Source organism: Hevea brasiliensis, chromosome 2 (assembly GCF_030052815.1).
Source record: "Hevea brasiliensis isolate MT/VB/25A 57/8 chromosome 2, ASM3005281v1, whole genome shotgun sequence".
NCBI lineage: Eukaryota > Viridiplantae > Streptophyta > Magnoliopsida > Malpighiales > Euphorbiaceae > Hevea > Hevea brasiliensis.
In genome coordinates this window covers 9,289,042-9,304,624 of record NC_079494.1, presented here as the reverse complement: position 1 = coordinate 9,304,624, position 15,583 = coordinate 9,289,042, and the positions used below count along the sequence as shown (strand labels likewise).

General features: G+C 29.2%; 1 protein-coding gene across 1 annotated transcript; it reads left to right on the top strand.

Annotated features, from left to right (window-relative positions):
* Positions 1–13,432: 13,432 nt before the first annotated feature.
* Positions 13,433–15,274, top strand: LOC110649644 (cytochrome P450 81Q32-like). Its single transcript, XM_021804311.2, has 2 exons — positions 13,433–14,399; positions 14,581–15,274. The coding sequence occupies exons 1-2, from the start codon at positions 13,485–13,487 to the stop codon at positions 15,193–15,195; spliced, it is 1,530 nt and encodes a 509-aa protein (XP_021660003.2). The 5' UTR covers positions 13,433–13,484; the 3' UTR covers positions 15,196–15,274.
* The last annotated feature ends 309 nt before the right edge of the window (positions 15,275–15,583 follow it).

The following is a 15,583-nucleotide window of genomic DNA, read 5'->3' as shown; positions in this document are numbered from 1 at the left end:
CTCTTGATGTTGCTCTTGCTATCTTTGAATTCTGAGTTCAGCTTTTCTTCTTTTAGATTCTGCTCTAAAAGTTTTAGCTATCTTTTCAATCTCAGGGTTAAAAATTAAGTCAATCTCTGCACTTTTTGTTCTTCTCATATAAAAGATATGTACCTAAAAAACTAAAATAAGAAAATCTCAAAGTAAAATAATAAGAAAAGAAATTAAAATAAAAAATAAAATGCCCAAATTAACCAAACAATCAATCGTTTAATATCAAACAAAAACAATCCCCAACAACGGCACCAAAAACTTGGTTGTGTACTCCGCAAGTATACGGGTAGTTCAAGTAGTAAAGAAAAGATATCATCCCACAGAGATTTGTTATTTGAGCACTAAACTATAAAAGTCATGATTATTTGGGCTATCGATATTTTGTGTAAAAAATAGAGTAAGAGATGCAGCAAATTAAATTAGGAAAATAAGGAATTTATAATGAATTAAGCAATTAAAATTCTAAGCACTATACTAATTTGCTATAATTTCAGCAAGTAATTAAGAATTTAATTGATTAATGGCAAAATTGATTCCAGAGTTGAGGTTCATGAAGTAAATTTTATCAGGATTTGGATAGGCAAAACCAACATTAAGGGAAATACAAGTTTGAAGGAAGTTGATTCTGATTTTCTTTAATTTCTCTTTCAAGCAAACTAAAGAGTGTTTTAAAGGAAACTAAACCCATTCTCATACGATGTTTAATTACCCAAAACCCTTTAAGCACTTTAATCAACTTGAAATTCCTCTTAACCCACTAGTTTATTTCTAACACTAGGTGATTAAGTTCATTATCTTGATTATCTATCATAGATTTTCACCTATCGATCCTTCAATCTAAAATTATGAATAAAACCCAAAGGGTACCAATAATAGGTATATAAATAAGCACACAAGATAAGAAGTAAAACTTATATATACTAAAATCTGATTAAAACCAGTCTAAATCCACAAATTAAACTTAAATCATTACAACTAACTCTAAAATCCTAGGTATCTACTCACTCATGCTTGTATTTCCAAGTGGTAAGTATGAAATAGAGCAAGAAAACATGAAAATAAGACTAAAAATAAAAGAACCCGAAAGAAGAGAATCCAAATCTCTGAAAATAAAAGTTGGAAACGTCACTCTGCAGGTGTTCTTCCTCCAAAAATGGCGTGGTTCATTCTTTCCTTCCTCTTTTGATTTTTCTCTCTTTTTCTCCTTATGGTAAAAATGAGAATATGATGCTTATATATCCCCAAGCTTTGCCCTAAAAATAGTCTCTAAAGAGATAAAAACAAAAAGTGTAAAAGGTGTGAAAAGAGAAAATTTTTCCATGTCAGCAAATCTGCCAGCGCCATCCCACATGCCTCATGTTGATTTAAGTTATTTTCCACATGCCTCATGTTGATTTGGAGGAGGACCTTTTAGATTCTGCATGACCAGCTACATGGAGCATGTTGAAGTCCTTGAAACTTTCGACAGACTTTGTTCCAAAATCTCTGTCTGCACGACCCGCTACAAAGGGCATTTTAAAGTCCTTGAAACTTTCAACATGTTTTATTCCAAAATCTTTGTTTGCACGACCCAGTGTTGAATTTACATGCCTCATGTGGATTCTTGCTGGCTGACTCTTTTCTTCACATGACCTTCAACACGGGGCATGTTGAAGCCCTTGAAAATCTCGACTGGTCTTCTTCCTTAGGCAAATTTTCTTCATTTTGTACACTACTTTAAGCTTCCAAATCACTTTGAATTTCTTCTATATGGACCTTTTTGCCTTTAAATCTTATTAAAACCTATCAAAAATATTAAAATTCTAAAAATCAAATATAATGAAACTAAAATTAATAAATTAACTAAAATAAGCATTAAAAGCATAAAAGTACTAAACTAAAAAGGGCAAAATAGATGTCAAACTATCATAAAATACTTATACAAAATGGGTTTATCAATTTAAAGACAGTTCATCAAAATTTCTTCCCAATCGTTTGATATTGCTCAATTTAGTTTAGGTTGTTTGATGATCATCTTCTTTATTCAATCTCTGATCGAGACATAATTGGTGTCAAATTGAAGCTTATGGAGTGTAGATCATGATCTCTAAGTCCGATTGTCCAAACTGGCCATTGTTTAGTCGAAATTTAGATGTTAAGCTACACAATACCCATTTTCTCTCTTTAGTTCTCTCTCCTTCGGCCACCAAATCAAGCTCTGTTGATCAAAAATGAAAGTTTGGATTGAGGGGAGTCCAATTCCATCAGTATTACTTTAGCTGACTATTTGGATTGTTGGATTTTAGCTGGAGAAGTTTTGGCTTTTATCTTTCTCACTCTCTCTCTCTCTCTCTCTCTCTCTCTCTCTCTCCTTCGATTTCATCAAATAGGGAAGGGGACTATAGCTCACCATTTCGGGGGCCCAGGTGGTCATTGGTGTGCGCTAGTCATGCTAGGAGTGTTGTCGGTTGATGGGTCTTCGCCTGTAAGGAGAAATAGGGAGAAAGAGAGTGTTGTATGGGATAGAGAAGAGAGATAAGATTATTGTGCTTTCAAAAAAAAAGTTAACTTTTAGATTCTCCTTAAGTCTGTGAACTTTTCACAATCTTTTAATTAAGTCCAAAATCTTTTCAGTTAAGTCCAATCCCATTTTAGTTCATTTAAACAAGATTTTAAATGAAAATAACAATAGCAATAGGAGTTGCAACAACAACAACAACAATAACAATAATAATTATGTTAAATTTAAAATATTTAAAAACATTAAATTATAGAATTTCAACAATCAAGATAATTTTAATTCAAAGTTCTAAAATTAAATTTTAGAGTTTAAAATAATCTTATAAAATATGTTTAAGCAATAAAATAACATTAAAATAATCTTTTTTACAAATTATTTATTTTTATAATTTTACAAGGCATTACATTTTGGACTCTATTTCCATCTCTTGTGAGCTCACTTGCTACGCTATTGCTCTCATTATCTCTCACTCTACTTTGGCTTCCACTCTACAAATTTGATCCTAAAAATTGCTAAGGTATGCATTCATACCCTTTTGTTTCTCCTCTTTTACCTTAGATTTTGAGAGTTGCGCAGATTTCTTCTTCACTTCCTTTTTATCGATTTGATATTTTCACTTCATATTATATTTGCCAATTTTTCTTAATCTCATTAATTTAAGTGGTAATTGTAAGCTAAAAATGCAATTTCTTTTGTTAAATTTGTCAATGCTCTTTAATTTTGGATTTAGAAACTTCTCCTCTTTGAGTTTTTTTTTTTTTTAATAATTCTTACTTGAAGAAAATTAGGATTGGACATTTTTATTTTTCATACAATGTATTAGAATTGAAATGAGGTAGATTGATGCTACTATTTTGCTATGGTTGTGGTTATGGGTAGTTTATTTTGAAACAGAAGATTTGGGATATGGTAAGTTTTGTCCTTCCTTCTTTGGGCTTTCTATATTCTATTGGTTTTGATTTTTATTGTTAAGAACCTATGCTTTTGCTTGTTTGTTTTAGTATTCATGTTTTGCAACTTATTTATGGATTGCATAGCCTATTGACAATCACTTAACTTTGTAAGACCTTTATAATGTGATTTCTATAAGCTACTTAACTTTGTAATACCTTTATAATGTGATTTCTATAAGCTACTAGATCTTGATATAACTAAGCACAAGTCGTACAACAGAATCTATTATTGAATGCAGTCCTAGATTAAGCCTTAAAATTAAAACTTTGAAGTGTTTTTTTTTTATCAATTTCACTTGGTAATGAGATTGGATCAGAAGCCTAAAAGCTTTTGTAATAATAGTGATTTGTTTTTTCACACAAACCCACTATGTAAGAATTTTAGGTAGTAAGGGTACTCTTGTATAGGATTAAGTTGCATATGCAACCTTTCAAATTTTTCTATTTAAATCTTGAATTCTTATTAATTTGGAAATTAAGAGTGACTATGCAAAACAAAGAATATTTTTGATGTCTTGGTATTGAATGTTAATGATATAAATTGTTATGAAGCTTTATAAGCTTTACTTGTTCACAGATATTACTAATTTAACACTTTGGGCTAAAATTAACAAATCTCAAAATACAATTCAAATTCTACCTACTAGTTGCTTTGCTAATTGTTAATTGCAATTATATATACTTAAATCACAATATATGTGTGTGTGTGTTTATATGTATTTGCTCATGTTTTTAGTATAAAAGATTCGCTTTTTTTTTTTTTTTTGGTAGTTGGCACTATTTGTAAATATCAATTGAACACAACTATAGGGCCTTGAATTTGTGGGTAACTTTTCTATTAATTATATGACACTTTAGCATTGTCCACATTAGTGTATGGTATCATTTCCAAGACTCGCTTTTTTGTTCATCTTTGTTACATCTCAATATGTAAAGTTTGAAAAATTTTAGAAATGCAATAGATGTAATTGTTACTGCATTTCTTAAGATACTCCTCTAATCTTTAGTGGCGGATACCACCATTGGCCAATTAAAATTTCAATGAGATTATATTGCATTTTCATTGTTGCCCCCACTAAAATAAGAAGGCTTGCTCCCATTATCCCATTATCAACCCATTACTATCATGGCCCATTAGATAAATTTATTTCTTAGCCTTTTCGACTAATTTTTTTCATTTCACCCATTCCCTTCATTCTCTTCCTCTTCTATTCTTTTATGGCTTCTCTTCTAATCTCATTTTCTCATCTTAAATCCTATTGTATTACTAGAAATAGAGTGAATTTAGCTCACTTTTCTTCATTACTGGATTTGTTAAGGCCTCTTCATACTTTGAGTTTTCAAATTTCTCTTTGCTTTCACTTTAATATATTTTTTGTTTTGTTCTTCAATGCCACTTTTAACTAATTTGACTCTCCTTTTCTAATTTTTTTTCCTACTCAATTTCATTGAATATGAACTAAATTTAAGTTCCATTCATTGAGATTTCTATAATTTTATGAGGAACTTTATTGGGTATATTCTAATGGATTAGGTTTTTCTGTTATATGACAAAGCTAAAAAGAATAGAAAAAAAAATAATCCCAAAAATGTTCTTGTTAGACAGGTTGTGTTATTTAAGGAAAAAATAAAAATAGAAATTTAAATTCTTTGTCTTACTAATATATATTTTTGTTCTTATTATAAAAAGAGGTAAAGACCTTAAGTAACACAATGGAGGTGTAGTATGCATCTCAATTTATTTTTTTGATGAATATATATAACTAATGAAGCTCAATTTATAATTATATGGTTCATTTATTGATTAAATAATGAAAAATTAAAGATTTCTCCTAAGAATTATTATTGTATTGCCAAATCCCAAGCTGTTGTGATGACCTTGCATTGTTGATCGCTTTCTTTATTTTTTTTTATGATGTTTTGGTGGTTTAACCAGTTGAGTTGTTTGTGCTTATACATGATTTTAGTAATTCTTTATGTTGTGCTTTTTAGGTTTTCTTGGGTTATGAATCTTAAGCAATAATGCTATTTATAGTTTTTTTAATATCTAATTACTTAAATTTAATTTATTTATGGAAAATTTTCTCAAAAGATCACTCATAAACAAGGATTCGAATCCCAATCCTTCAAGGCATTGTCATTTTGAAAATCTTTATAGATAATCCTCCTTCTGATCTAGGATTATGGAAAAGAATGTCAGATTATCACCCTAATGATCGTGATAAAATGTGAATGGCCTATCTGCAAGAGGGGCCATGTCAACTTTTAACCATGATTTTCTACAAATAAGAATTGGGAATATTATTATCAATTTGTTGCATCTTTATTTGAAGAATATAACAATTAGTTAGAATATAGTGTTTCAAAGGATACGGCTTTTTGTTTATGTTGTTGTCTTTTTGAAGCTAGTTATTGGAGCGCAACCAAGTGATGATACTTTTGTTATTGATGGATTTATCAATTGGAAAAAAAAAGGAAAAGAAATTATAAGATGTCCAAGTAGTGGTCATAACAAAGCTTTGAGGAAATGTCAAGATTTGATGAATATAAAACGACATATCCAAGTTGCTTATGCTACATAATCTAATCAAGCATGAAGGAACTAACGTACTCAACTTATTGTGTCAGTTGATTGTATTTAGTTCCTTTTGCGTTGAGGACTAGCTTTTCGCGGGGAGGTTTATTGGCTGGGGTTTAGAATGAGGAGATCCATGCTAAATTTTTCTTGACCTTTTAATATTTTAAAAAAAAATATTTGCTTATAAAAAAAAAGACCAGCTTTTCATGGTCATGATGAGTCAGAGACTTCCAATAAGGATGGTGATTCTTAGCTTATCATAATCAAGATATCAATGATTTTGTTTTAAAAAATGCTCGTGGTAATCTCATAGTCATTGATCTGATGCACAGAAGGATATTGTCAAAGTCATTGCAATTGAAAGAACTAATATTATAATTGGCCATTGTTTTATGTTATGTGGATGCAATGGATGTGTGCTTGAGTGGTTTATTGGTATTATTAATGTTAGTGATACCGCTTCTTCATCACTTAAGTTTGCAATAAATGGATTATTTTCAAAGTGTGGATTGAGCTTATCGTCTTTATGTAGGCAAAGCAATGATGGAGCTAGCAATGCAAGGAGCAATTAATGGTTTGAAGACTTTGATTATGAAAGAAAATAAATCTGCATATTATGTACAAATTACTATGTTGTTTAACTTAGTCTCAAGCTTAGTGAATGTAGTTAAAGCTTTTTTGTGAGAAATAACTTAATAAGATTGTTGAAGAACTAAAAAAAAAAAAAAAATTTGTGAAATCTCAAGCGGTTAAGGTTTACATCAAGAAATTTCTCTTCAAAGACATAGTGACACAAGCTTGTATTGTGGATCATTAGCAAATCTAATTGTTCCATAATTGATGTGCTTGAGATCATTATGGAAAAAGGCACAAATTTAGAGCCAAAAGGTGAAGCACATGCTTTACTTGATTCCATTCAATCCTATGAGTTTGTGTTCAACTTGCACAAAATGAATTAATTGAAACATTATAAAGAAATTGATCAAGACATTATCTATGTAGTTTCCTTAATTAAAATTTTCAAGCAACAACTACAAATGATGAGAGATGAAGGGTATTAGTGCTTACTTGATAAAGTTTCTTCATTTTGTGGGAAACATGGATTTACCATTCCAAGTATGGATGATAATTTTGTACTTCAAGAAAGGTCATGACAAAAGCACAACAAATAAAAAATTTGCATCATTATCAAATGGAATTATATTATACTGTGATTGATATGCAGCTTCAAGAGCTCAACAATTACTTCAATGAGGTTAATACAGAGTTGTTTTTTTGTGTAGCATACTTGAATCCAAGTGACTCTTTTCAAGCTTTTTATAAGAAAAACTTAATTCAAATATTCTTTTAATTTTTCAAAGTAGAGCTTGTTACTCTTGGCAATCAACTTGGCAATTATATTTTTGATATGAGATCTGATGATCAAATTTCAATGCTAAAGGGGATTGGTGATCTTGCAAGAAATTGGTTGAATCAAAAAAAGATATTATGTATCCTTTGGTGCTTTTACTTGTGAAATTAGCTTTGATTTTGCCAATTGCTATTGCGTATGTTGAAAGGTTATTTTTTTGCAATGAAGATAGTAAAAAATCGATTACGTAATTGAATGGGAGATTCTTGGATAAATGATTTTTTTATCACATATGTTGAGAAAGATATCTTCAATAATATTAATAATGAGAAAGTTTTACAACAAAATCAAAATATGAAGCTTGGAGGGAACAATTATGATAGGTTATACATGAGAAGAATGGGACAACAATTTTTTTTTGTGCTAATTCATATATTAAAATTCTTTTTGTAAGAATGAATGATATTATGGACATAATCTTTTTGCTTTGGTCCATGTTTTGTATTTCTATAAAAGATAGAAATGTATTGTGACTTTTCAATAATATAAATTGACTTTAAATTATCCTATGAAATATTAACACTTTGTTTATTAGTTGTTACTTATTTATCTTTTTTGTGTAATATTGATTTACGCATTTTATGATTGCTTTGCCTTCTTACACCATTATTTCTCGGTGCATTCTCAGATCTAAAAATTGATATTATGTTATGAGAGTTTCAAAGCATGTAAGGTATGTGTTTATTTTTAATATTAAATTGAGTTATAAAATAGTTTTACATATATTTTTTAATTTTTTTAAATTTTAGCTTTTATAATTGCATTTGGTAATGTAGATTTTCTTACCACTTACATTTGTAAATTTTATCATAGTCAATATGAATTTTTATTATTAAAAAATATAGGATGTGTAAGTTTGCCCCTTTTGAAATTATATCCTGGATCTACCCTTGCCAATCTCCTTTCTCATATCCCTGTAGTTTACTTGATTGTCATTAAAACTCTTTTATCTGTATTTTTTAATTTCATTAAGTGTGTGTTGCATAAAGAGTCTTTCTTTCTTTCTTATTAGATTTTACATTTAACTGATCAAAATATCATATATTGCATGTCCTATGAATGGAGTTGTTGATTTTTGAAGCATTTGATAAGTACACAAAGGTTGAATATAGTGGGTACTCTCCTTGGAAAAGAGACAAGATAGAGGCCTTCTATGTGGGACAGACATTAGAGTATCTTTACTTGCAATTTGTATTTTGATCTTAATTTTAATTGTAAATTCTGTAAGTCTTTTAATTTAATATATGATCTTAACTTTTAATTAATAATTTCTATAAAAATCTATACTTTCTATGAAATATTTTAGTTTAATGTATTTATGAATTTTAATTATATAGTATAACTACTATTGCAATTGAATTAGAATTAGCAACAAATTAGTTGTGGTATTAACGATGACCTTATGCATAGAAATTCATTTGATGGTCCTGAAGATTTAGCGACAGCATTAGTGTCGCTAAAAATTAGCTATGGTAATTTGATATTGCTAATTTAGTGATAACATCAAGACATCCATCACAGAAATTACCTTATTGATAGACTTTTGTTTGTCAGAAATCCATTAATTCATTTGATGGTCCCGTAAGATTTAGTGACAGCAATAGTGTCGCTAAAAATTAGCTATGGTAATTTGATATCACTAATTTAGTGATAACGTCGAAAAATCTGTCACAAAAATTACCTTATCGATAGACTTTTGTTTGTCAGAAATCCATTGCTGAAACTTTCAACAACGGAAAAATGACTTTCAATGATGGAAAAATCCATCGCCAAAAGCCATTTTTTTGTAGTTTGAGAAAAACATATTTAAATGCCACATAGATCTCATGACCTTGCAACTTTCATACCATGTAGTATTCGAGGTTTTATATAGTGCTCCCAAAGCACATTTCCCTCTCTCATATTGAGATGAGACCCACTTATATGGCACACTAAATTTTAGTGCATTGGGAACATCTTATAAATTTCAATAATATTCTATAAATATAAAGGGATGCCTTTGCATAAAGTAGCTTGTTTATATAATTTTCACATGAAATGGCTTAGACAAATGTTGCCTACAACTAATCAATCATGTACATAAATGGTTCTTTCTTTTTTCCAAAAACAAATTACATAAATAATTGCTTTAATACTTAAGGAGGAAGATTTATGACTACTGATTGCGACTACCATCGTGATGGTTTAGAGCAAATGACAACGCTTGAGAAAATAGCATTGTAATGTATGAAGGAGACCTGAAAGCAAGGCCCATGTTTTTGCTTCTGAAAATACACCATTAGGTTGGGAATGCATATAGCCTTATGTTGAGTTATTCGAGCCCACCAACATGCATTGTGCTTATCTTATGGTGCTTCTGGCACTCACACATAAAAATCCTCTCAATCATCAAATCATGAGTTAGATATTTTATCATGACAAAAAATAAAATATTGACTATTGGTATTTATCTTCTTTGGGTAATTCTATTGATATGTGAGGTATGCCTCAAGTTACCCCTGGTTGGGAACATAGATTCTTTATTACGATTGCTTTAGAAGGGTTTGACTTAGCCTTATCTAGGTTGGCTATGTTAGCAAATGATTCCAAGTCTGTCCTTTCATATATATACACAAATACGCCTCAATTAACTCATAAAAATATCAAATTAAATCAAGTTTATCCTTTCCTTAATCTTTCTTCTTTCTTATTATTTTTTTTTTTTTTACTGAAACAAATATGCATTACATTTCATGCATGAGCTACATGTAACAAATTCTTTCATGCGCAAGTTACAAGCGGTAAATATCTTTTCATCTTTCAAGATATAAAATAATCTACATGTGGCAAATTCTTTTATGCATGAGTTACAGGTGAACATGCATGCACATATTAAGGTATGGAAGAATCTCCATATAAGCGTCCAACATGCAAGGGAAATGTGTCACAAGTTTCAAGACACTTTAACAAAATGGACCTATGACCTTGGATTATATATATACATAAATCCACCTCAAATAGCTCATGGAAACATAAAATTAACCTATGCCAAATATGGATGAGATATGGTTCTACTTCATGTTTGTCCTTTCCCTAATATTTCTTTTCTCAAAGCTTTTTTAACTAAAATAAAAATGCAATAACACTTTTATGTTGAGATAAATATGGTGAATTTTATCATGCATGAGTTACAAGTGATGAACATGCATGGGTCTTTGAAGATATGAAAGAATCTCCATAAGTGTTAAACATGATTGATTGCAAATTCCAAGAAACTTCAACAAAAAAGATCTGTAATTTCGAGTCTTTTTTTTTTCATATACATATGCAAAGGCACCTCAAATAGCTCATAGAAACATCAAAGTGATATATGTCGTGTATAGACACAAGAGATGTGGTTTTACTTCAAGTCTGTCCTTTTCTCAATATTTCTTCTCTTGAAGCTCTTTTCACTGAAACAAATAAGCATTAATATTTCGTGCATGAGCTACATGCAGCAAATTCTTTCATGCATGAGTTAAAAGTGGAGAATACGCATGCATCTTTCAAGATATGAAAGAATCTACATTTGGCGAATTCTTTCATGCATGAGTTACAGGTGATGAACATTCATATAACTTTTAAAATATTGAAAAATCTTCATACAAGTGTCTAACATGAATGAGAGATGAGTTACAAGTTTCAAGACACTTCAATAAAAAGGAACCTATAATCTTGGTTCATGTACATAAATCTATAATTTCTATAATATATTAAAAAGTAGGAAGGAGGGAGGAATAACGGGATGGTCATAAAAGGACATAGTTAAATTTTATAATGATAAATTACCCTCTATTTTGATTGGCTAAAAATTAATATAGGAATTTTTTTATTATTTCAACATTTTGAATTTGATTGGTTAGATTAGTTTTCTATTTAAATTTATATTTTATTGTATTAAAAATATGATTTTATTAAAATTATTTTAATTCAATTTAAAATTTTATATATATATCCAACTTTGCTATTGTTATATTATCCATCTTTTATAAATTCTTTTCTTTATAAGAAATATTACCTAAATTAAATTATTTAATAATCTGTTTCAACTGAATTTGTTTTAATATATTTATTTTTATAATTTTTATATAGATTGTGAACTTATAAAAAGTGTATCATTTATAACATCACAACAATCATAAAGATTTTTTTAGTATAATAACTTTAAAAAAATTTCAATATTTATAATTTTCAATATTTTGATTTACTTAATTAAATATTTATGTAAAAAATTATTTATAATTATTCAAAACTTATAAGAATTATAAGGTAGAAAATGTAAGAATATAGGATCAATAAACATCACTTAATAGTAACTATTGTTGCTTAGTTCAAGATCTTGCAAAAATCATTTTTAGTACATTTAGGCTCTATTTATTTTATGAAAAATATTTTTCTCATTTTCTAGCATTACTTAAGAAAATAGGTTAATAGAAAAAAATTTTCTGATCAAAGGAAAATTAAACTATTTTTAGAGAAAATAACTTCATCCCTTCAAAAAGTAAGTCATTAGAGGAAGTTATTTTTTAGGTTTTGACAATTTTAATAAAATATGAAAATACTTATATATGCATGATATAAACACATATCATTAATTTAATATTGCAATCAAATAACAAAAAATATTTTCATGGAAAACGTTTTTTTAGAAACCATTTTCAAATTATTTTCCGAGAAACAAAATGAAACTTTAATTAGAAAAACTTTATATCAACATAATTTATTTAAATTACTATATATTAAGAATAACATTAGTAATTGTTGTCTTTAATTTGTCACATAAAAAAAACTATTAAACATTTATAATCTTGTTGTAATTATTTATCTAATTAGAATATTTAAAGTTTCACAATAATTGTTTGAATTTTATTAAATTTAAATTAAAATAATTAAAATGTAATGATAATAAAGTTGATAAGAAAAATTATAATTAAAAAAATATAATAATTGAAGAAATATAGTACTTGAAAAATAATAAAATTACTGAAAGAGTTAAATTTTGGAATTTAAAATTATACCTTACAAAATAGATTGTTGATAATGAATTTTAATTTTTATGTTATGATTATTTAAGGACAATAATACAAAATAATAGTTAAAATTTCATAAAATTTATTTGTAGACACATTAATTAAATTTAAATTCAAGTATAATAATAATAGTTAAATTCAGATTTGAAATAGGATTCAATAAATTAAACGTTAATTATTTTAGATTGTTATATCTACTTTTGCTTAGATAGGTTCTTTTAGGAAAAAAAAAAAAATTTTTTAATGATTGTTTACTTGCATATATACGACTAGAATATAATGAAGTATTTTTATAGTTTTGGATTAAACATTTGCTTTAGCTTTTTTTTTTTTTAGTTTTATCATATTATTAAATTTGCTTTGATAAAAATATATATATATCTATTAGTTTTAAGGTTTATTAGTTAATTATATCATGGAAATTTTTTAAAAATTGCAAATAAGAAAATAAATTACAAGTACATAGAAAGAATACAAATAACGTGCAATACATGTATGAAAAATACTAATACACCTTAATAGCTCATCGAAATATAAAATTAGTGTATGTCAAAGATGGAAGAGATATAGGTTTATTCATGTTTCTCCTTTCCTTAATCTTTCTTTTCTCAAAGTTCTTTTCACTAAAATGAAAATGCACTAAACTTTCATGCATGAGCTACAAATGGCAAATTCTTTCATGCGTGAATTGCAAGTGGTGAACATATATGCATCTTTCAAGATATGGAAGAATCTGCATGCAAGGTATTCTTTTATGCATGAATTACATGTGATGAACTTGTATTCATCTTTGAAGATATAAAAGAATCTCCATACAAGTGTCAAACATGCATGAGTGATGGGTTACAAATTGCAAGAAACTTGAACAAAAATGACCTATAATACTGATATATATACACATATACTCACTCACTCACTCACCTCTAAAAGCTCATAAAAACATCAAAAAAAAAAAAATCATATGTTCAATATGGATGGAATATGGGTTTACTTGATTTCCATTGTTTCTTCAATCTTTCTTCTCTTGAAGCTATTTTCACTGAAACAAACATGGCAAAAAAACCTCCCACCTAGCCCCCCTGCACTTCCCATAATTGGCCATCTGCATCTCCTAAAAGGACCTTTCCATAAAACTTTGCAAAGCTTATCAAATCAGTATGGTCCAATTATATCCCTTAAGTTTGGTTTCCAAAATGTTCTCATCATATCATCTCCAGCCTTACTCGATGAGTGCTTTAATAAAAATGCCATTATTTTTGCTAATAGGCCTCGCCTTTTGGCTGGCGAAATCCTAAACTATAACTACACTACAATAAATTCTTCTCCATATGGCCACCACTGGCGCAACTTCCGTCGCATTGCTGCTCGTGAAATTTACTCAACGAATAGGCTCATGATGTGCTTGAGCATTAGACAACAAGAAGTTAGAAACCTGCTCAAAGATCTATTTGAAAATTCACGCACAAGTTTCCAGAAAGTAGAGATGAAATCAAGGCTATCGAAGCTTTCTTTTAACATTATAATGAGGATGATTTTAGGGAAGCGATGTTTAGGAGTACAAGGGGAAATTTTAGAGGAGTCTAAATGCATTCGTGATATTATAAGTGAGATTTTTGCGGTGAGTGCTTCATCAAATCTAGGGGACTTTCTGCCAATCCTACAATGGATTGATTTCCATGGAATAAAGAAAAGGATGCTGAGATTAAAGAAAAAAATAGATGAATTTGCCCAAGGTTTGATAGATGAGCATCGAAATCACAAGAATTCTTGCACAAAAGTACAAGGAAGGACTAAGACAATGATTGATAATATGTTATCTCTACAAGAATCTGAACCTGAGAACTATTCTGATGAAAGCATCAAAAGCCTTTTACTGGTATGCATTATCTCTTTTTTTTTTTTTTAGGAAGCCACATCAATTAGCATCTAGCAACAAGTTAATTACTTCTCATGATTTTTAATCAACTATTGATAGTATTCTAGAAACAATAGTGTACGCAAAAGGTAATCATCTGTTTGTTAGATTAAGAAAAATAACATGTTATTTGTTCATGTAGTCAATTATTGTTGCGGCCACGGATACATCAGCAGCCACAATGGAATGGACTATGTCGCTTCTGCTTAACTATCCAGAGGTACTGAAGAAGGCTAGAGCCGAGATAAGCAAATTTGTTGGTGAAGACCGATTGGTAGACGAGTCCAATTTTCCCAACTTGCCATACTTGCAAAGCATTATTAAAGAGTCAATGCGATTCAAGACGATAGGACCACTTCTAACGCCCTATGAATCATCTGATGATTGCATTATTAGGGGTTATCATGTACCGCAAGGCACAATGTTAATAGTCAATGCTTGGGCTATTCACATGGATCCTGATGTGTGGGAGGACCCAACAAGTTTTAAGCCAGAGAGATTTGAAGTTTTAGAAGATGAGGCTCATAAATTGATTCCATTTGGGTTGGGGATGAGGGCATGTCCTGGGGCTGGCCTGGCAAATAAAGTGATGGGCTTGGCCTTAGCTTCATTAATACAATGCTTTGAGTGGGAGAGACCTAGTGAAGAACTAGTGGATATGTCTGAAGGGTCAGGGTTAACCACGCCTAAAGCACAACCATTGGAAGCCATGTGCAAAGCACGTGAATCTATGATTAATGTGTTGGAGAAGCTATAATTGGTGTTTGATTACCTTTTTTTCAAGTGGTTATGAAAATAAATAAATAAATGATTGTCTACAATCATTGTTGTTCAAATTAATTTTCTTATTTGTTTGTTTCACTTGTGTGATCTTATTAGTGGGAAACTTTTTTTAAAGAATAATTGTGATGCGTTTGGTTTGGCTAAAATTTTTTTCCTTTTTCTTCAATCTTGTTTTGAACTGGTTTTTCCCTTCTATCTTCACCACCCAATATTGAACATGATCATATGTTGACTCATAGTCATTTGCTATAAAAATTACAAATGATGAAGTATTACATTTCTTCCAAGTAACACATCACTATCTCCAACTCATTTTTGTGGTGATTTTTAAATTAAATAAAGATAAATTTAAATAAATATTT